The 22,228-nt window shown below is 50.1% G+C and overlaps 1 protein-coding gene across 2 annotated transcripts in view; it reads left to right on the forward strand.

The window, feature by feature from the left end:
- Positions 1-2,610: 2,610 nt before the first annotated feature.
- The window catches only part of LOC147096986 (activin receptor type-1B-like), an 81,339-nt gene continuing 61,721 nt past the window's right edge, over positions 2,611-22,228 (forward strand). For both annotated transcript variants that reach the window (XM_085972695.1, XM_085972696.1), the window contains exon 1: positions 2,611-2,972. In XM_085972695.1, the coding sequence (XP_085828821.1) occupies positions 2,912-2,972 (61 nt within the window). In that variant the 5' untranslated portion in view covers positions 2,611-2,911. The remainder of the gene's footprint in view (positions 2,973-22,228) is intronic.

The raw sequence follows: 22,228 nt of genomic DNA on the forward strand, positions 1-22,228 counted from the left end.
TGGAATTCTCTGCCCCAGAGAGCCGTGGAGGCTGGGTCATTAAATACATTTAAGGTGGAGATAGACAGATGTTTGAACAATAAGGGAGTGAAGGGTTATGGGGAGCGGGCGGGGAAATGGAGCTGAGCCCAAGATCAGATCAGCCATGATCTCATTAAATGGCGGAGCAGGCTCGAGGGGCTGAATGGTCTCTTGTTCCTATTTCTTATGTTCTTATGATCTGCCTGAATGACGGAACAGGCTCGAGGGGCTGAATGGCCTCCTCCTGGTCCTAATGTTCCAAACTGCCCATTCCCTGATATTGTGCCTGCAGTGTGGTATCACCCTGTGGTGTAAATGGGGCAAATTCAGCTCTGCCAACACTTCAGAGCGTGTGACACCACTCACCGTACCCCTCTCGAGCACCAACCCAGGGGCATCCTGTCTGGGGGAATTAGGGAATCAACTGGAAAGGACTGCACTTGGTGGCATGCAGAGCAGGAGTGAGCAGGAGCAGGTGAGTGATTTAAAAATAAATTCATTCTCGGGATGTGGGCGTCGCTGGCGAGGCCGGCATTTATTGCCCATCCCTAGTTGCCTTGAGAAGGTGGTGGTGAGCCGCCTTCTTGAACCGTTGCATTGCAGCAGTTTGATACAACTGAGTGGCTTGCTGGGCCATTTCAGAGGGCAGTTAAGAGTCAACCACATTGCTGTGGGACTGGAGTCACATATAATAGAAAGACTTGCATTTCTATGGCGCCTTTCACAATCACAGGACGTCCCAAAGCGTTTTACAGCCAATGAAGTACTTTTTGAAGTGGAGTCCCTGTTGTAATGTGGGAAACGCGACAGCCAATTTGCGCACAGCAAGCTCCCACAAACACCAATGTGATAATGACCGGATAATCTGTTTTAGCAATAAATATTGATATAGTGCCATAGAATCTTTTACATCCACCTGAGAGGGCAGAAGGGGCTTCGGTTTATCGTCTCATCTGAAAGACGGCACCTCCGACAGTGTAGCACTCCCTCAGTACTGCCCCTCCAACAGTGTAGCACTCCCTCAGTACTGCCCCTCCGACAGTGTGGCACTCCCTCAGTACTGCCCCTCCGACAGTGCAGCACTCCGTCAGTACTGCCCCTCCGACAGTGCGGCGCTCCCTCAGTACTGCCCCTCCGACAGTGCAGCGCTCCCTCAGTACTGCCCCTCCGACAGTGCGGCGCTCCCTCAGTACTGACCCTCCGACAGTGCAGCGCGCCCTCAGTACCGCCCCTCCGACAGTGCGGCGCTCCCTCAGTACCGCCCCTCCGACAGTGCGGCGCTCCCTCAGTACTGACCCTCCGACAGTGCAGCGCTCCCTCAGTACTGACCCTCCGACAGTGCAGCGCTCCCTCAGTACTGCCCCTCCGACAGTGCAGCGCTCCCTCAGTACTGCGCTCCCTCAGTACTGACCCTCCGACAGTGCAGCGCTCCCTCAGTACTGACCCTCCGACAGTGCAGCGCTCCCTTAGTACTGCGCTCCCTCAGTACTGCCCCTCCGACAGTACGGCGCTCCCTCAGTACTGCCCCTCCGACAGTGCAGCGCTCCCTCAGTACTGCGCTCCCTCAGTACTGCCCCTCCGACAGTGCAGCGCTCCCTCAGTACTGCGCTCCCTCAGTACTGACCCTCCGACAGTGCAGCGCTCCCTCAGTACTGACCCTCCGACAGTGCAGCGCTCCCTTAGTACTGCGCTCCCTCAGTACTGCCCCTCCGACAGTACGGCGCTCCCTCAGTACTGCCCCTCCGACAGTGCAGCGCTCCCTCAGTACTGCGCTCCCTCAGTACTGCCCCTCCGACAGTACGGCGCTCCCTCAGTACTGCCCCTCCGACAGTGCGGCTCTCCCTCAGTACTGCCCCTCCGACAGTGCGGCTCTCCCTCAGTACTGCACCTCCGACAGTGCGGCACTCCCTCAGTACTGCCCCTCCGACAGTGCGGCGCTCCCTCAGTACTGCCCCTCCGACAGTACGGCGCTCCCTCAGTACTGCCCCTCCGACAGTGCGGCTCTCCCTCAGTACTGCACCTCCGACAGTGCGGCTCTCCCTCAGTACTGCACCTCCGACAGTGCGGCACTCCCTCAGTACTGCCCCTCCGACAGTGCGGCGCTCCCTCAGTACTGCCCCTCCGACAGTGCGGCGCTCCCTCAGTACTGCCCCTCCGACAGTACGGCGCTCCCTCAGTACTGCCCCTCCGACAGTGCGGCTCTCCCTCAGTACTGCACCTCCGACAGTGCGGCACTCCCTCAGTACTGCACTGGAGTGTCTAACCTAGATTTTTGTGCTCAAGTCTCTGGAGTCGGACTCAGAGGTGAGAGTGCGGCCCAGTAAGCCGCAAAGAGAGGGGTAGAAAAAGAGAAAGGGAAATTGAGTAAACCCATTTCTGTTCGCTTTAGAAACACACAAGTCAAATACATCTTTATTTCGGATGAAAGGTCACCGACCTTTTCATTCTCTCTCCCTACAGGTGCTGCCTGACCTGCTGAGTGTTCCCAGCGTTTGCTTGTTTTTATTGCGGCGTAAGCAGGCTGGTCTGCCTGCAATCCCAAATCCAAGCGCTGTGCAACATGCACAGACCGGCTGCAAAGTAAGAGAGGCGTGCACTGTTGTGCCCTGCACCCGCTTCCCTCCCCTCCTCTGGTTTTTTTTTTCCTCCTTTGCGATTTTCGGAGGGCAGCGAAAGGGTTAAGGCGAGCAACAACAAAAAAAAATCAGCTGCCAGGCCACCTCCCCTCTGCTCGCTGGCTATTTGTGAATTGCATCGGAGAGAGAGAGAGCGGAGTAATCCCTTTTGTAGATTTCACTCAGTGAGACGGTTCCGTATCTGGTTAATTTCAAGCCACCTCCTGGTCAATTTCACCCACGCTGCATCTCTCAGGCGATGGCAAGCTGCGAGAATGGCTAAACCTTACCAGTTCTACACGATCTTGCTGCTGCTGAACATCAGCGCCGGGACCGGTAAGGAGTTCACCTGCTGTGAGAAGGAATGGAGGAGGGGCGGTTAAAAAAAAACAACCCCCCCCCATTATATTTAAGCGTTTGAAATGTTTATTTACATCCCTGTGCTCGCAACATGGCGCCCGGAGTCGGATACAATGTTGCCACAAGGACTGATTGTTTCAATATCTCGTGATCCTAAATTTAGGGGAAAAAAGCCCCAGGTTGTGCTACCGGGATTTCGATGCATTTTGCGACCGCCGGCGACTCTTTATCAGTTTCCGATCGGTTTCACTCTCTTTTGTTTACCTTCTTGTTAATTTCGCTCGCTTTGTGTGTGTGTGTTTCACTGCCCTGGCTTCGCTTTATGTTCTGCATTGTGGTGGTGCTTATCGATTATTGATGGGGGGGGCTGGGGATTGACTGTATTGATCCGTCTCCTCCCTCCCTCCCTTTTCACACACAAGCAAAAAGCGACAGGTATTGGAACGAGTGGCTTTGGCCGGCCTAGTTTTATCCCCAAGTCCCCGATCACAATGAGCGCCCTGTGAAAAGCTGAGCGCCGGTTCTGTGGTGTCAATCTACACACACACACATACGAGCCGGACTTTCCCCAAGGCTGCCATTGCCAAAAAACAGGTTGCCAATTTTTTGTACTCTTTTTTTTTTTCCCCACCCCCCATTCTGAATTTTAATAAGCTTAAGGAGGTGCCCGCTGGACTTAATTCAGAAGCGAGGCTTCCAGTAAATACATTGCTGTAATAAGCTTCCTCAACCCCTCCCCTCCCATGTGTGCCTCTCTCAACCCTCTGTGGGTGATCTTGAATTCGGAATATGTGTCCTGGCTTGACCTGAAACACTGAACTTTGTACTGGAGGGGAGGGGAGTAATTGGGCACCGATTTAACACTTTTGCCTATCTCCCTTCCTGACTCTGGTGGCTGATGTTGGGGTAATTGTGCCCGTGGCCCATTGGCACTTTGCCAGGGGTGCCCATTCTTTTGTTTACGAGCCTGGGCGGCGAGTATTTGGCTGCAGGGCGTGATAGTTATGTCTGATCTGATGCCCACCCTTGTGTGTTCATCCAGCAGGCACCGGAGCGGGTATTGGATAGCAGCCGTGTCTCAGTGGGCAGCACCCTCGCCTCTGAGTCAGAAGGTTGTGGGTTCAAGTCCCACTCCAGAGAGTTGAGCACATAATCCAGGCTGACACTCCAGTGCAGTACTGAGGGAGTGCTGCATTGTTGGAGGTGCCGTCTTTCGGATGAGACGTTAAACCGAGGCCCCGTCTGCTCTCTCAGGTGGACGTAAAAGACCCCACGGCCGCTATTTCGAAGAAGAGCAGGGGAGTTCTCCCCGGCGTCCTGGACCAATATTTATCCCTCAATCAACGTAACAAAAACAGATTACTTGGTCATTATCACATTACTGGTTGTGGGATCTTGCTGTGTGCAAATTGGCTGCCGCGTTTCCCATCTTACAGCAGTGACCGCACTTCAAAAGTACCTCATTGGCCGCAAAGCGCTTTGCGATGTCCGGTGGACGTGGAAGGTGCGATAGAAATGCAAGTCTGTCTTTCAATCAGGAGCCCAGAGCCGCTTTTTAAAAAAAAAAAAAAAATCACCTGGGGATGGGAGCTGTGCTTCCCAGACAGACAGACACACACTGCAGAAAGGCAGGTGGTCTTGACAATTGGTTGCGGTGATGTGACCCATTTAATATTGCTGCTGTCGTCCTTTGTTAGGCCGATTTTTGTCAAGTTGGGGAGGGGGGGAATTATTAATTGATGAGAGAGAGGAGAAAAAAAAGAGTTGTTCATCCCCTCGGCTTGGGTCTGTAATTGGGAAGTTTAATTGAGGAGCCTCGCTCAAGCCAGGAGTTCAGAATAAGTAAGATTTGAATTGACATTATTCAACAGTTGTGGGTAAATGTTACCGAACTGGAAGCTCTTTCTGTGCCCCGCCCTCCCGCCCCCCCCCGCCGCCCCCCCAGCTCTGGAAGAGGAGCAGAGTCACTTTCCCTTTACGTGCAAGTTACAGTTTAGCTGTAACTTGGTAGCTGGGTGTGTGCTGTTCTTTGTCCAGTGCCTTTGGACATTTGAACACATTCCACCCTACGGAAACGTGAGGTCATCCAAAACTCGGCTGCCCGTGTCCTAACTCGCACCAGGTCCCATTCGCCCATCACCCCCTGTGTTCGCTGACCTACATTGGCTCCCAGTTAAGCAGCGCCTCATTTTCAAAATTCTCATCCTATCTCTGTAATTTCCTCCAGCCCCACAACCCCCTGAGATATCTGCGCTCCTCTAATTCTGCCCTCTTGAGCATCCCTGATTATAATCGCTCCACCATCGGTGGCCGAGCCTTCTGTTGCCTGGGCCCTAAGCTCTGGAATTCCCTGCCTAAACCTCTCCGCCTCGCTACCTCTCTCCTCCTTTAAGACGCTCCTTAAAACCTACCTCTTTGACCAAGCTTTTGGTCACCTGCCCTAATTTATCCTCATGTGGCTCGGTGTCAAATTTTTGTCTTCTAACACCCCTGTGAAGCACCTTGGGATGTTTTACTATGTTAAAGGTGCTATATAAATACAAGTAGTTGTTGTTGTTGTCTTTACCTGATGCCATTTCCAGGGACCATTGTAAGTCGAGTCTTCTGTGCTTGTGGCTTCTTTGTATGTAGTCAATTAATATGGAAGATTTGTAATTATATAGAGCTTTATTGCAGCTCTTCGAATGATAAGCACTTCGCAATAAATCTAAAGGGCACTGAGTGTTAATGTTGGAGACCGTGGAATAGAAGCGAAAGAACTTGAATTTATATAGTGCCTTTAATGCAGTAAAAGGTCTTGAGGCGCTTCACAGGAGTGTTATCAGATGTTTGACACAAAAGCTTGGTCAATCATAGAATCATAGAAATTTACAGCACAGAAGGAGGCCATTCGGCCCATCGTGTCCGTGCCGGCCGATAAAGAGCTCTCCAGCCTAATCCCACTTTCCAGCTCTTGGTCCTATTCTAAAGGATAAGGGGTAGGACATTTAGGACAGAGATGAGGAGGAATTTCTTCACCCAGAGAGAGGTGAACCTGTGGAATTCTCTACCACAGAAGGCAGTTGAGGCCAATTCATTAAATATATTCAAGAAGGAGTTGGATATATTTCTTAAGGCTAAAGGGATCAAGGGATATGGGGAGAAAGCAGGGACAGGGTACTGAGTTTGGATGATCAGCCATGATCGCATTGAATGGCAGAGCAGGCTCGAGGGGCCGAATGGCCTACTCCTGCTCCTATTTTCTATGTAGGTCCGTAGCCCTGTAGGTTACGGCACTTCAAGTGCTTATCCAAGTACTTTTTAAATGTGCTGAGGGTCTCTGCCTCGACCACCCTTTCAGGCAGTGAGTTCCAGACCCCCACCACCTTCTGGGTGAAAAACTTTCTCCTCAAATCCCCTTTAAACCTCCGACCAATTACTTTAAATCTGTGCCCCCTGGTTATTGGCTGAGTCAGAAGGTCGTGGGTTCAAGTCCCACTCCAGGGACTTGAGCACAAAAATCTAGGCTGACACTCCAGTGCATACTGAGGGAGTGCTGCACTGTCGGAGGTGCCGTCTTTCGGATGAGCCGTTAAACCGAGGCCACATCTGCCCTCTCGGGTCAAGGAGGTAGGTTTTGAGGACCGTCTTAAATGAGGCGGAGAGGTTTAGGGAGGGAATTCCAGAGCTTGGGGCCTAGGCAGCTGAAAACACGGCCACCAATGGTGGAGCGAAGGAAATCAGCAAAGTGGCCAGAATTGGTCGAGTGCAGAGCTCTCGGTGGGCTGGAGGAGGTTATAGAGATTGGGCGGGTGAGCCAAGTACCTGATGATGCGTAGGCACTGTGGAGACCTGCTTCCTGTCCAGGAGGTGGTAATCTTTGTGGAATTCATCATTTTAGTTCTTGCTTGATATCTGATCAAATTCTCCTGTGAACTTGACTCTGTGCCCTCTTCCCCTGCTTTTTAGGTGACATGCTGCTACCTTTTCTTCCCCACCCCATCAATGATCTTTTCCTCTTTCTCCTCCGACACCCCCTCCCCAGCGACACCGACGCATGCTGGGGAATGGCCCTCTGATACTGGTGCCATCACTAGGCTTTATTCATGGAATCATACAGCGCAGAAGGAGGCCATTCGACCCATCGTGTCTGTGCTGGCTCTTTGATAGAGCTATCCAATGTGTCAGCTGTGGCTCAGTGGGTAGCACCCTCACCCCTGAGTGCGAAGGTTGTGGGTTCAAGTCCCACTCCAGGGACTTGAGCACAAAAATCTAGGCTGACGCTCCACTGCAGTACTGAGGGAGTGCTGCACTGTCGGAGGAGCCGTCTTTCTGATGAGACGTTAAACTGAGGCCCTGTCTGCTCTCTCAGGTGGATGTAAAAGATCCCGTGGGCACTATTTCGAAGAAGAGCAGGGGAGTTCTCCCCGGTGTCCTAGGCCCAATATTTTTCCCTCAATCAACATCACGAAAACCGATGATCTGGTCATTATCACATTGCTGTTTGTGGGAGCTTGCTGTGCACAAATTGGCTGCCGTGTTTCCCACATTACAACAGTGACTACACTTCAAAAAAAGTACTTCATTGGCTGTAAAGCGCTTTGGGACATCCTGAGGTCGTGAAAGGCGCTATTTTTCCAATAAATCCCACTCCCCTGCTCTTTCCCAATAGCCCTGTAAATTTCCCCTTTTCAATAATTTATCCAGTTGCAAGTTATTATTGAATCTGCTTCCACTACCCTGTCAGGAAGTGCATTCCAGATCATAACAACACTGCATTTAAAAAAAAAAAAAAAAAAAAAAAATTCTCATCTCTCCTCTGCGTCTTTTTTTATATGAAGTACACTATACTACAGGAAAAATCCCACTTCTGTTAATAATCTTTACTATTCTTGCTCTTGACGCGCCCCCTCAGTTTTCTGCCATTGTTGTCACTGTCTTTGACCTGTGTCTTCCCTGGTGTGATGTGTCTCGCTGCTATTTCGAGACGCAGCCCAAGGTTGGAAGGATGTAATCTGCTAATGTTCTGCCGGATGTTTTGAGCAGTTTGAGCAGGCATAGTATAAACATTTGATCGGCGCACCATTATCCTTCGCTGACATCCTCGTGTCATCCAAGTGACAGGATTCCTTGTTATTTGAGGGCCGAGGTAGCCGAGCCCTGCAATTACTTGCACCCCGGGAGACTAGCTGAATGCTCGGTGAAATTCGACCAAAATTTCCCTCGACTATTTAATGGGAGGGTTTAACCCCTTTATTTCAAACTGGTTGCCATCTCCTGAAGAGGGGCAAATTAAAAGCTCTCGGGCAATTTAATTGCCGGCAGATGAAAGAATGTTATTTTAGAAACCAGGAAAGTTGCCTGCTTTTTTTATTAACCAGCACCTCCCGTTTAAGACATTTATTTCTTTATGATCTGTTTGTACAGAGTAAGGAGAAATTAATAGGGCATGGTGGACAAGCCTTTCATCATTGAAGACCGAACTGTGCACGGACCTGTGGCAGGGTCCTGTCCCGATTTTTTGATTTGAATGCTTCTGGTCACCAAGGGAAAAAAAACCCGTCCACGAGTTTTGGAACTCCCAAGCAGAGTAGATAAGAGAGAAACTGTTCCCATTGGCGGGAGGGTCAAGAACCAGAGGACACCGATTTATGGTGTTCTAAAGGCGACATGAGGAAAAACTCTTCACCGCAGCGAGTGGTTAGGATCTGGAATTCACTGGCTGAGAGGGTGGTGGAGGCAGACTCGATCGCGGCTTTCAAAAGGGAATTGGATAAGTACCTAAAAAATAAATTTGCAGGGCTCTGGGGAAAGGGCGGGGGAGTGGGACTAGCTGAAGTGCTCTTGCGGAGAGCCGGCACGGACTCGACGGGCTGAATGGCCTTCTTCTGTGCTGTAACCATTCTATGATTCCCGACCCAAATTCTCAGGTGCCAGTGCGAGGAATGGATTGCCCCAGGAGCTTTCTGAACTAGTGGTCCACAGAAGCTAAAGCGTCCAGTGTTGTATTGAGGCCAGCCAGGTCCCAGGTTTTGATTCTGCCCTGTATAGAGTTAGCTGGGGTGATGGTCGGGGGTGTTCTTGGTGGCCTGGTGCTAGTGGGGAGAATAATCAGCCAGAGTTTTCAAGAAAGAAACATTTGCATTTCTATAGCGCCTTTCAGGACCTCCAGATGTCACAAAGCGCTTCACAGCCAATGACGTACTTTGGAAGTAAAAACAGAAAATGCTGGAAACACTCAGCAGGTCAGGCAGCATCCGTGGAGAGAGAGAGAAACAGAGTTAATGGTTCAGGTCGATGACCCTTCGTCAGAACTGGAAAAAGTTAGAGATGTAACAGATTTTTAAGCAAGTGCAGAGGCAGGGAGAGGGGTGAGGGGAGGAAAGAACAAAAGAGACTACACTTTTGGAGTGGAGTCACTGTTGTAATGTAGGCAACGCGGCAGTCAATTTGCGCACAGCAAGCTCCCACAAACAGCAATGAAACAACGACCAGATAATCTGTTTTTAGTGATGTTGATTGAGGGATAAATATTGGCCCAGAACTCCCGCTGCGCACTTCAAAATAGTGCCGTGGGATCTTTTACGCCCATCTGAGCGAGCAGATGGGGCCTCGGTTTAACGTCTCATCCGAAAGACGGCACCTCCGACAGTGCAGCGCTCCCTCAGTACTGCACTGGGAGTGTCAGCCTAGATCGTTGTGCTCAAGTCTCTGGAGTGGGACTTGAACCCACAACTTTCTGACCCAGAGGCGAGGGTGTTACTAACTGAGCCACGCCTGACACATTTGGAGATGCTGGGGGACAGGGAGCCAGTGGAGATCAGCAAGGGCGGGGTGATGGGTGAGCCGGGATGCGATGCTGTGAGATGGATGACTCCCGGTAGAGCACTATTTGTGAATTCAATTGGATTTTGGTCTTCCTGTTCCACATATTCTGATTTCAGCTGAAGTCCGATGGCAATGCCTTTGGAACCTTTCTGTTTAAGGTAATCTGGTGTGTTGGGTATAAAACCACCCAAGGGCATTTGAGTTTTGTTTACCTGCATGTATGCAGCCTTGAAACTGCAGTTGGGTGAAGAGCCACTAATGGGAAAAGCACACAGCGCCTGATAGCAATCTGATACCCTGATCCCACACAGTACACTATGTGATGGCTTGTGTTCGACCAGCACTCCCAAAGTAATCGAACTTTCTGGATTATGTACGATGATCTTCTCATTATCGTCTTTTATTCTTGTTTAGAATGCCGACTTTGAAATGTGATATTTCTCTGGGATAACAACGCTTTCCATCCCCACCCCAATTCCTGAAGGTGCTGAATCATGCTGGGTGCGATTCCGCAGACACTTGGCTCTCTTCTCCCAGCAGGGAAATCGTAAACCCATGAAAATATTGGGGGACAGATCTGTGGGAATAACGGGTTTGGCATCGTACAGGCGGCAAACTGGTGCACGGCCGTTAGCCGTGGCTCAGTGGGTGGCACTCCCGCCTCTGAGTCATAAGGTTGTGGGTTGAAGTCCCACTCCAGAGACTTGAGCCCGTAATCCAGGCCGACACTCCCAGTGCAGTGCTGAGGGAGCGCTGCACTGTCGGAGGTGCCGTCTTCGGCTGAGACGCTAAACCGAGGCCCCGTCTGCTATTTCGGGTGGATTTCCGTGGCGCTATTGCGAAGAAGAGCGGGGGGGGGGGGGGGGGAGGGCAATAGTTGCTGTCTGTTGTGGCATCTGTGCCCAATCTTGTCTTGACCGTGCAGGGGTCACGAGACAGTGATCACCAGCAGGAACCCTGACTGCTCTTTTTTTTGCTTCTCTGTCCCCGCGAGAGGGGGGGGGGGTACTGATGCCAAACGCACCCCCCCTCCCCTTGCAGGTGAGATCAGCTCGCTGACTTACCCGTCATACACCGGCCTGCCGTATGAAATGGGAGCAGGAGTAGGCCATGCGGCCCCTCGAGCCCGCTCCGCAGTGAATGGACTGCCCACCAGCCAACCAATGGACCGTTAGTTGGACCAAGGCGCTCAATTCACACTTTTAAAGCTTGCTGCTTTCTCTTGTGGTGGACAGGGAAGTCATAATTTAATAGGAAACTTTTGAACAATGGCATTTTAAAAAACAACACACCTATGTTTAAATTGTCTTAAGAATCATGTTAAATGGCCACTCCAAACGTATGATCAGTGACAGCTGGTTGAGTGATATAGGCCATGTCAACACAGGGTATAGGTCCAGACTCTCTAGTATAGGAGTGTCTTTTACCTTGCTGCAGTTTTGGGAGAGTGATTCTATAGAATTACAAAGTATGTACAGCACAGAAACAGGCCATTCGGCCTAACAGGTCTATGCCGGTGTTTATGCTCCACACGAGCCTCCTCCCACCCCTCTTCATCTCACCCTATCAACATATCCTTCTATTCCTTTCTCCCTCACGTACTTATCGAGCTTCCCCTTAAATGCATCCATACTATTCGCCTCAACCACTCCCTGTGGTAGCGAGCTCCACATTCTCACCCACTCTCTGGGTAAAGAAGTTTCTCCTGAATTCCCTATTGGATTTATTAGTGACCATCTTATATTTATGGCCCCCAGTTCTGCTCTCCCCCACAAGTGGAAACATCTTCTCTATGTCTACCCGATCAAACCCTTCAGCCGTCTCTTTTTCTAGAGAAAAGAGCCCCAGCCTGTTCGTTCTTTCCTGATGGATATAACCTCCTCAGTTCTGGTTATCATCCTTGTAAATCTTTTTTGCCCCTTCGCCAGTGCCTCGACATGCTTGTTGTAATATGGAGACCCAGAACTGGACACAATACGCCCAAGCACTCGCAGTATGACACTGGCTTCCCGTTTCCCCCCCCCCCCGCTATTCAAGGGCACGCCTCGTCTGGTTCTCTGTGGCTCGCTTGCCCGGAGGCAGAGCTCGTGAATTGGGCAGCAGTTCCCAACAAACAAATGGTGGGTTCTCCACCGCCAAGGCAGTGGGCGTGTTGATATTTCCGAGTGTGGAGCATACGGGGGAGGGGGGGGGGGGGTAACAGTGCGTCTGCCACAAGGCTGCTCTAAAGCGAGGCGGAATGGCGGGCAAGTCAGCTGGCGTTCTGCCTGATTTCCGTTTTGGGAGATGGGAGGCAAATTAGTAGAATTTGTCGTCTGCTTCAATCAGTTGGTTTAGAGGCTTTAGGCATTTTTGTTTCCCATTGATGGAGGGCCATCGACTGCAGACGAGTGGTAATCTCACTCTTACATCATCAGTTCTCTGTTAACCTCACCGCATTGGGGAATCCACGGCCTCCCCCTGGGCCTATTTTAATTGGACCAATAATGGTGACACTGAGTTGCTCCAATGTCTCCTGACCAGAATCGGCACCCCCACATCATCCCGGGCCCTGTGACGTACTGTTTGTTTCCACGTTTCCTCTACCTGCCTTTTAAATACACGGGCTGGGTTCCAGTAAATGTAACGTGACTCGACTATTCCAACACACTCCTGGCCGACCTCCCACCCTCCGTAAACTTCAGCTCATCCAAAACTCGGCTGCCCCGTATCCTAACTCGCCCCAAGTCCCGTTCACCCATCGCCCCCTGTGCTCGCTGACCTACATTGGCTCCCGGTCCGGCAACGCCTCGATTTTTAACGATTCGCATCCTGGTTTTCAAATCCCTCCACGGCCTCGCCCCGCCCTATCTTTACAACCTCCTCCAGCCTTGCAACCCTCCAAGATACCTGCGCTCCTCCAATTCTGGCCTCCAGCTCGTCTCCGATTTCCATCGCTCCACCATTGGTGGCCGTGCCTTCTGTTGCCAAGGCCTTAAGCTCTGGAATTTCCTCCCTAAACATCTCCACCTCTCTCTCCTCTGTTAAGAGGCACCTTAAAACCTACTTCTTTGACCAAGCTTTTGGTCACCTGTCCTAATATCTCCTTAGGTGGCCTGTGGTCAAATTTGTCTGATAATCGCTCCTGTGAAGCGCCTTGGGACGTTTTAGAAACATAGAAAAACAGGAGCAGGAGTAGGTCATTCGGCCCTTCGAGCCTGCTCCGCCATTCAATATGATCATGGCTGATCCTCTATCTCAATACCATATTCCCACTCTCTCCCCATACCCCTTGATGCCTTTTGTGTCTAGAAATCTATCTATCTCCTTCTTAAATATATTCAGTGACTTGGCCTCCACAGCCTTCTGTGGTAGAGAATTCCACAGGTTCACCACCCTCTGAGTGAGGAAATTTCTCCTCATCTCAGTCCTAAATGTCCTACCCCGTATCCTGAGACTGTGACCCCTCGTTCTAGACCCCCCCAGCCAGGGGAAACATCCTCCCTGCATCCAGTCTGTCTAGCCCTGTCAGAATTTTATACGTTTCAATGAGATCCCCTCTCATTCTTCTAAACTCTAGTGAATACAGGCCTAGTCAACCCAATCTCTCCTCGTACGACAGTCCTGCCATCCCAGGAATCAGTCTGGTGAACCTTCGCTGCACTCCCTCTATGGCAAGTATATCCTTTCTTAGGTAAGGAGACCAAAACTGCACACACTACTCCAGGTGTGGTCTCACCAAAGCCCTGTACAACTGTAGTAAGACATCCTTGCTCCTGTACTCAAATTCTCTTTATTACGTTAAAGGCGCTATACTGTTGTTGTGTAAATTGTGTTGAGACGGGGAAGGGGGATTATGAACCAGGCCCACCTTGACCTGGGACGTAACATGATGACCTCGCCGTGTCACGCTCCTGGTGTTGCGCAAACCAGGACGTGCCTCAAATGGCTCCGGGCTGAGCTGCAATTTTGGCAGCGGCCGATGTGAAGGTAACTCGAAGAGGGGTAAACTGAGGTCCCCGGTCTCCGTCTGAACATTCCCCCCTCAGCACCCGATCCCCAATCTGGAAGTGTCTTAAATTGTACATAATGTGTGGAGGGAGCAGCGTGATGGGCAGACTGACGACCTCCTCCTTCCATGCTCTCCTACATTCTTGAACTTGAAAGAAGAAAGAAAGAACGTGCATTTCTATAGCGCCTTTCACAACCTCCGAACGTCCCAAAGTGCTTTACAGCCACTGAAGTACTTTTTGAAGTGTAGTCACTGTTGTAATGCAGGAAACACGGCAGCCAATTTACACACAGCAATGTGATAATGATCAGATCATCTGTTTTAATGATGTTGGTTGAGGGATAAATATTGGCCCCAGGACACCGGGGAGAACTCCCCCGCTCTTCTTCGAAATAGTGCCCTGGGATCTTTTGCGTCCACCTGAGAGAGCAGACGTCTTGTTCTGTTTTTAAAAAAAAAAAAAAAAGTTTATGGCTCTTTTGTACATTCACAAGTTGGGTTCGTAGTCCGTGAGCCGCCTGCATTCACCGTGTAAAATCTGGCTTCCTTATCCTGTGGTGGGGGGCAGAATGTTGGATGTACAAACTGGATCTTGAGCTGGTTTGAGAGGCCCATGCCTCGTAGTAGCAGTGGCTCCCACCACCAAGGTTTTGGCACGATCGGCTGGAATCGGCAACAACAACTTGTATTTATATAGCGCCTTTAACGTTGTAAAACATGTTAATAAATGGTGTGTTTAAGAAAACTATTTAAAAAAAAAGCAACTCTACTTTTTCTCATTTAACTCAATGCATTTTGTTCAATTTCGTGATGCAAAGACTCACCGCATTCATTACACAAATCAACATGGTCAAAGTACAGTGGTGGTATAAGCCAATGGAATCTTGGCTTTTATTGCAAGGGGGATGGAGTATAAAAGCAGGGAAGTCTTGCTTCAGTTATACAGGGTACTGGTGAGGCCACACCTAGAATACTACGTGCAGTTTTGGTTTCCATATTTAAGAAAAGATATACTTGCTCTCGAGGCAGTTCAGAGAAGGTTCACTCGGTTGATTCCGGAGATGAGGGGGTTGACTTATGAGGAAAGGTTGAGTAGGTTGGGCCTCTACTCATTGGAATTCAGAAGAATGAGAGGCGATCTTATCGAAACATATAAGATTGTGAGGGGGCTTGATCGGGTGGATGCGGTGAGGATGTTTCCACTGATGGGTGAGACTGGAACTAGGGGGCATAATCTTAGAATAAGGGGCTGCCGTTTCAAAACTGAGATGAGGAGAAACTTCTTCACTCAGAGGGTAGTAAATCTATGGAATTTGCTACCTCAGAGAGCTGTGGAAGATGCGACATTAAATAAATTTAAAACGGAGATAGACAGTTTCCTAGCTGATAAGGGAATTAGGGGTTACGGGGAGAGGGCAGGGAAGTGGACGTGAGTCTAGGTTCGGATCAGCCATGATCCTATTGAATGGCGGAGCAGGCCCGAGGGGCCGTATGGCCTACTCCTGCTCCTACTTCTTATGTAACATCCCAAGGTGCTGCACAGGAGTGTTGGAAGACAAAAAAAATTGACACCGAGCTACATAAGGAGAAATTAGGGCAGGTGACCAAAAGCTTGGTCAAAGAAGTTGGTTTTAAGGAGCGTCTTAAAGGAGGAAAGAGAGGTAGCGAGGCGGAGAGGATTAGGGAGGGAATTCCAGAGCTTAGGGCCTTGGCAACCGAAGGCACGGCCACCAATGGTGGAGCGATTATAATCAGGGATGCTCAGGAGGGCAGAATTAGAGCAGCGCAGATATCTCGGGGGGGCTGTGGGGCTGAAGGAGATTGTAGAGATAGGAAGGGGCGAGGCCATGGAGGGATTTGAAAACAAGGACGAGAATTTTGAAATCTAATCCTATAGCAAGTTTGACTAGATGCGCTACGGAGGTGAGTCTGAAGATTCGTATTTACTGGGCCTGTCCAGCTGCCAGCCTCCGCAAATCCCGCCAGCTGTGCGAGAGCCATGGACCCTGGGTTGCCAACTCTGGGCGTATTCCTGGCGGTATCGTCACATGACCCTCCTGCCTCCAACCGCCCCGCCCCGCCCCCACACTCCCGCCATTGAACGCTCAGCGCCACCTTTCCGCGTCAATTGGAAAGCGAACAGACTCGATCAGCTGAATGGCCTCCTTCTGTGCTGTACTATTCTATGATTCTCACCCGCTCCCTATCTCTGTAACCTCCTCCAGCCTTGCGTTCCTTCAATTCTAGCCTCTTGAGCATCCCCGATTTTCTTTGCTCAACCATTGGCGGCCGTGCCTTCAGCTGGCAAGGCCCTAAGCTCTGGAATTCCCCCCCTAAACCTCTCCGCCTCTCCACTCACACACTCTTTTCCTTTTAAGGCGCTCCTTTAAAACCTACCTCTTTGACCAACTGTCCTAGTTTAGGGAGAACAGAGAACGTCTCGAGACCGTAGCGCATCCAGTCAAACTTACTATAGGATTCGATTTCAAAATTCTCGTCCTTGTTTTCAAATCCCTCCATGGCCTCGCCCCTTCCTATCTCTGTAATCTCCTTCAGCCCCACAACCTCCCGAGATATCTGCGCTCCTCCAATTCTGCCCTCCTGAGCATCCCTGATCATAATCGCTCCACCATTGGTGGCCGTGCCTTCTGTTGTATGGGCCTGAGCTCTGGAATTTAAGATGCTGCTTAAAACCTACCTCTTTGACCAAGCTTTTGGTCACCTGTCCTAATTTCTCCTTATGTGGCTCGGTGTCAAATTTTAATTTATTGCGCTCATGCGAAGCTCCGTGGGACTTTTTACTGCATTAAAGGCGCTATATAAATACAAGTTGTTGTTGCTGTTACTCGATTGGTTCCTTCTTGACTAGTCAAACAGCCTTTTTCCCCCATCTCTGATCTTTTTATAACTAATAAATGAAGGTGTTCAATGAACATGGTTGGGGGGAGGGGGGGTGGAAACATACACATGGTTTTGTTTTCTTTTAAAACTCCAATAATGTTTCTCCAGGGTGCCCTGGAGATTAATCTCTAATTCCTGGAAACTCCAGGGCAGTCCTGGAGGGCTGGCCACCCCGACGTGCGTCAAAAAGCCAGCGCCGTTTGCACGGGTCTTACACATTGTGAGAGCAGCTTAAGATTTTGGCACGGCGATAATGGAGCTGGATTGAGTAATATAAACATGAACAAAACAAGTTCAAAATGCAACGGCCGCTTTGGTTTGAGAATATCGTTGGAGGTGCCTTGTGATTCTTCCAAGCAAATGTATTTTTCTCTCTTTGCCTGTCTGAAATGCATTGTGGAGATTTGTGAGGTGGGGGGGCGGGGGGGGAAGTTGATGTTTGGCGACTGGTTGATGAAGTGCTGATTTGTTCTGTCTACGTGGCCTTTCCAGACTAGTGTTCGACTTGGTTAGTGTGTGGTGGGTGTGTCTGGTAACTGGTTCCGAATGAAGTGTTGATTGTTCTCTGCCTGACCTCTTCAGACTAGTGCTTGTAGCTGTTGCTTTGTTGGGAGTTTGGGAGCCGTAAACAGGATTAAGCAAGTGACTGGCTACCAGAAGAGATCCAGTGCCAAGAAAACAATCGGTGTCCTGTTTCAGACGGATCTCCATAGACGTCAATCCCAAGAGAGCCTCTTGTGCAAAAAGGGTTCTCACCTAATCCAGGATCAGTGCAGAATGAAGCCAGAGAAGAAAAACAAAGTTTGCATCGGCAATGAGCACCTTGCGCATGTAATGCAACGCAAAACAGGGAACTTGTAAGTGGTGGTCTATTCCCCACTGTCTTCACTGGAACCCAGAAGGCAGTGACGACTTGTGACTGTGATTTTAAAATTCGCATTGTTGTGTTCAAATCCCTCAACGGCCTCGCCCCTCCCTATCTCTGTAATCTCCTCCAAGATATCTGCACTACTCCAATTCTGGCCCCTCGTGCATCTCTGATTTTAATCGCTCCACCATTGGTGGCCGTGCCTTCAGCTGCCTGGGGCCCTAAGCTCTGGAATTCCCTCCCTAAACCTCTCCACCTATCTCTCTTCGTTTAAGGCGCTCCTTAAAACCTACCTCCTTGACCAAGCTTTTGGTCACCTGTCCTAATATCTCTCTCATGTGACTCAGGGTCAATTTTTTGTCTGATAATGCTCTTGCGAAGCGCCATGGGACGTTTTTAGTACGCTAAAGGCGCTATATGAATGCAAAATGTTTCAATGTCACGAGCTGAATTTCCACCCGGAGGTTCCCAGACGGCTCGGTGAGTTTGTAGCTCGCCCATGCAGACCGGAAGATCTCGAGATTGGTCTGGGGGTGGCACCAGAGGTGATCCTAACGCCGGGGCTAGGGAGATGATGGATGAGCCAGAGTTCCTGCTTCTGATGGCCCACTGCAGGAAACGTGGGAGGGGGGGGGTCCTGTGTTGGGGCTGTGCGTGGGGAGAGGGAACGGAAGGGTAGGGGCAGGGCTTGGATTGGCGGTGATGCCTTGCTGTAGCCAAATAGCCTGCTGGCATTCATTGTCAGTAAGGAGTCCGGAGCGAAGAAAATTGAGGGGGCGAGGAGAGGATTTCCACCTGAGAATAAAATGGACATCCTTTTTACCAGCTGCTGTCATTTCTCACACTTTGAAGTGCAACAGCTATGTAGGCAAAGGGCATTTTTGTCTACAGCAAAATCCCACAAAGAAGGTAACTGCCCAGTTGCTGTGTTTTTGGTGTGTGGGAGTCGAGAGATGTTGGCCGGGACACTGGGGAAAGTCTGCTGTTCATCAGGTGGTGCTGAGGGACCTTTTGATGTTCATCAGACTGGGCCTCCGTTCAATGACTCGCCCAAAAGATGACACCTCTGGCACCTCTTCAGCACTGCATTGAAGTACGAGCTCGGTGCTCAAGTGCGCTTGAACCCGCGGCCGTCTACATCCACGGTGAGAGTGCTGCCGACTGAACGAAGTTGGTACTTTAAAAGAAGGATGCGACGTTCAATCAAACTTTCACTGCTGTAAAGTTCTCTCGCATTTTGCCTCGTGGTTCAAAAGATACGTGAGGGGATGAGAATGCTGAGCAGAAGTGAAGAAAAATCGTGCCGTGGTTTCATTTGTGTTCCGTTTCTTGGCTCTGTCTATTGGGTGGTATTGCGAGGGGCTGGAGATGTAGCTATGGCACTGGATTAACAACTCCGAGGTTGTAATTTGTGGGTGAGCACTGATAAATCTGGCAGCTTTCACAGTCATTGTTATCGTATTAAACTACTGCTATGCTGATGTCCTTCAGGGGAGGGAACCCGCCACCCTTACCCAGTTGTGCTATACTCAGGGCAATGAGGGATGGGCAACAAATGCCAGCCTCGCGCATGCCCTGAGATTTTTTTAAAATCGATGAATGGATTTTTTTTTAAATAGACCTTTGGCGTCTAGTTTAGTTTTTGAGGAATTCCTGAAGAACCAATGGCAAAAGAGATGTGTGTCTTTATTCTGAGGGCACGCCATTGGACCGAGACCTTGCTCTGTCAAGCCCGTGTGGTAGCTGGTGTGCAATGGCCACCCCATGTTAAAAGAATTCACGCACAGGCATCTTCCACCCTTTAAAATGTAGTTCGGGACCTGGAACGTCAGGACCCTCATGGACAACCCCAACAGTGACAGACCGGAACAACGTACTGCTATTGTTGCCCGGGAGCTCAGACGTTTCGACATAGACATCGCCGCCCTAAGTGAGACCCGGCGGGCAGAGGAAGGCCAGCTCCAGGAGCAAGGTGGTGGCTGCACCTTCTTCTGGATAGGCAACACCCACCGTCTGCCCCACCTGTGACAGAGACTGTAGGTCCCGCATTGGACTCATCAGTCACCTGAGAACTCATTTTTAATGTGGAAGCAAGTCATCCTCGGTTCCGAGGGACTGCCTAAGAGAGAAAGAGAGACATGAACAGAATGACTGCATGGGCCAAGCAATGAAAGAAACCCAATGTGTGTGTGTGTGCTTTTCTTAAATCATTTTGGGGTTATGGGCGTCGCTGGCAAGGCTGGCATTTATTGCCCATCCCACGTTGCCCTTGAAGTTGGTGGTGAACCGTTGCACGTGTGTGTGCTTGCTCACGTGCGTGACTGTGCTCTTTGTTGTCTCCACCTTTCAGGTCAATAAGTGCACTGCTGCAGCACTCCACTGCAGTCAATATTTGCAATCATGCCACTCAATCTGTTAAATGTGCGATCACAGATTGAGACAGGACCGGGCTTGCTGTCTTCATCATTTTGTCAGCAGTGTACTCCACTAAACTGAAGACGGGGCTTTTTACTGCTAATCGGACCACTTTCCCTTAACTGTTTGCAACCTCTGACTCCCATGCATTTTCTTTTTGTCCCTGTTCGTGCCTCCATTCCTGAAGGTGCTTACTCTTACTCGGGTACAATTACAGGAAACTTTCGATTTACCGGCACCTAAATAACCGGAAATGTCGGTTAACCGGCAAAATTCAGGAGTAGGTTTTACTTCATATTTATTTGCCGCCTTCCATCTGTGCTGTGCAAGGGTGTGGCTGCAGCTGTTGCTAAGCTACAGAGATGCTTGAAACTTGTGTTCATTGTTCTACAGTTGGGTTTGTTGCTTTATACGGAGCTGTCAGCTCCCTATCTTTTACTGTAGCTTTCGGTTATCCAGAATTGTTGATGAACCGGCACCACGTCGGTCCCGTCCGTGCCGGATAAAAGAAAGTTTCCTGTACACGGGTGCTACCAGCATCTGCTGCCTTGAGGAAGTGGCCATGTATCTGACCAGACACTCGAGCATTGTCGAGTGTTGATCAGGGAGGAAAGACGGCATGACAGCTGAGCCCTACTCTTGCCCAACATTCACGGAAACCCTTGTCTAATAAGAGGTGGGGAACGCTGGTTGATCCTTCTCTGCCCCTGCCTCGTTGCCCACCCAAGCCCAAGGGTGCCGAAATCACCAATTAACTGGACATAGTATGAACATTTTACACTCCCACCATTCTACCCATCACCAGCATCCTAGTGACAACACTGCACCCTCTTCGTGAAGAAGTGTTTGACCAATAGTATTTGACGAGGGGGGTCAGAAGAGCCATAAGCCAGTTTCACCGTAATGACATCGCAAAGGCTCACTTTAACCTGATTTATCATTGCTTTGACTGTCCAATGTTTCCATGACCAGTGCCCCTTTAGATGCCATATGTGTGATGGCCATGTGGTCTTCACCTGGTTTCTGCCACCTCGGATCTTGACGATTGTTTGTACAAAGTTTGCGGCTCCATGCGAGAGCAAGTGTGTTTTTTTTGGGGGTGGGGGGGAATACTAGGGGAAGGAGAACATTCCGGTTCGAGTGGCCAGTCCCAAGATTTAAATCATCCCCACACCCACTCCCATTCCTGGACTCCTCGCCCGCTTGCTTTCACCAAAATCCAATCAATATCCTCTTCAATTGTGTGAACTTTTTTAAATCACTGAATGGCCCGTTACCCCTTCCACTCCCCAACCCCCCTCGACTGGCTCAGTGAATCTATCCAGAGAGTAGCTGCGCTGTGTACAAGGTGGCCCCGGTTTGTCCCGAGTTGGTGATCTCCACCAGGGCAGCAGTAGAGGCTGCTAGATTTTCCCTCCAGTCCTCTATAGTGGAGTGGGGGTGGGGCAGGAGAAAGTAGAGAAAACATCCACGATTCCCACTATTGATCGCTATCCAGTCATCCCTGCTGGAATTGTGTTGGTTTGTGGATGTCGAGTAACAACCGGATTGGGTGTTGATCACTGAAAACAGATGATCTGGTCATGATCACATTGCTGTTTGTGGGATCTTGCTGTGTGCAAATTGGCTGTCACGTTCCCTACATTACAACACTTGGAAAGTATTTCATTGGCTGTAGAGTGCTTTGGGGCCGTCCAGAGGTCGTGAAAGGCGCTATAGAAATGCAAGTCTTTTTTCAATTTTTGTAGTGCAGTTGCTATTATTTTGTAGGCAATTTGGACACAGCAAATGACTGGCCAGATACTTTTTTTTTTCTGGTGCTGTTGGTTGAGGGAGAACTTTGGCCAGGACACAGTGAGAACTCCTTGCTCTTCCAGTAGTGCCATGCTTGGGCCCACCTGACCAGGCAGACAAGGTGTTGGTTTGACGTCTCCTCCAAAAGGCAGCACCTTCAGCAATGCAGCCCTGCATTGGAGTGTTCGCCCAGATTATGGGCACCAGTGGGGTTTGACCCCACGACCTTCTAACTCTGGGGTAAAAGTGCTGACACTTGAGAGGGCTGGTGTTGGGAACAGCTTTGCAATAAATATGGGGGACAATAAGTCACCCAAAGTTTTGTGTCTTCAAAGTACCCCCCCACCCGCCAAATGAAATCTTCACCCGCCTAAAGCACTATTGCACGCTCGCCAAGACGAGAAGCGATCCTGAAGAGCGCAATGCATCATCTTGGTACAAGTGAGGGATGGCTCG

The sequence above is a fragment of the Somniosus microcephalus genome, chromosome 33 (genome assembly GCF_052327205.1).
Source record: "Somniosus microcephalus isolate GS21.2 chromosome 33, FLI_Smic_1.0, whole genome shotgun sequence".
Taxonomy (NCBI): Eukaryota; Metazoa; Chordata; class Chondrichthyes; order Squaliformes; family Somniosidae; genus Somniosus; species Somniosus microcephalus.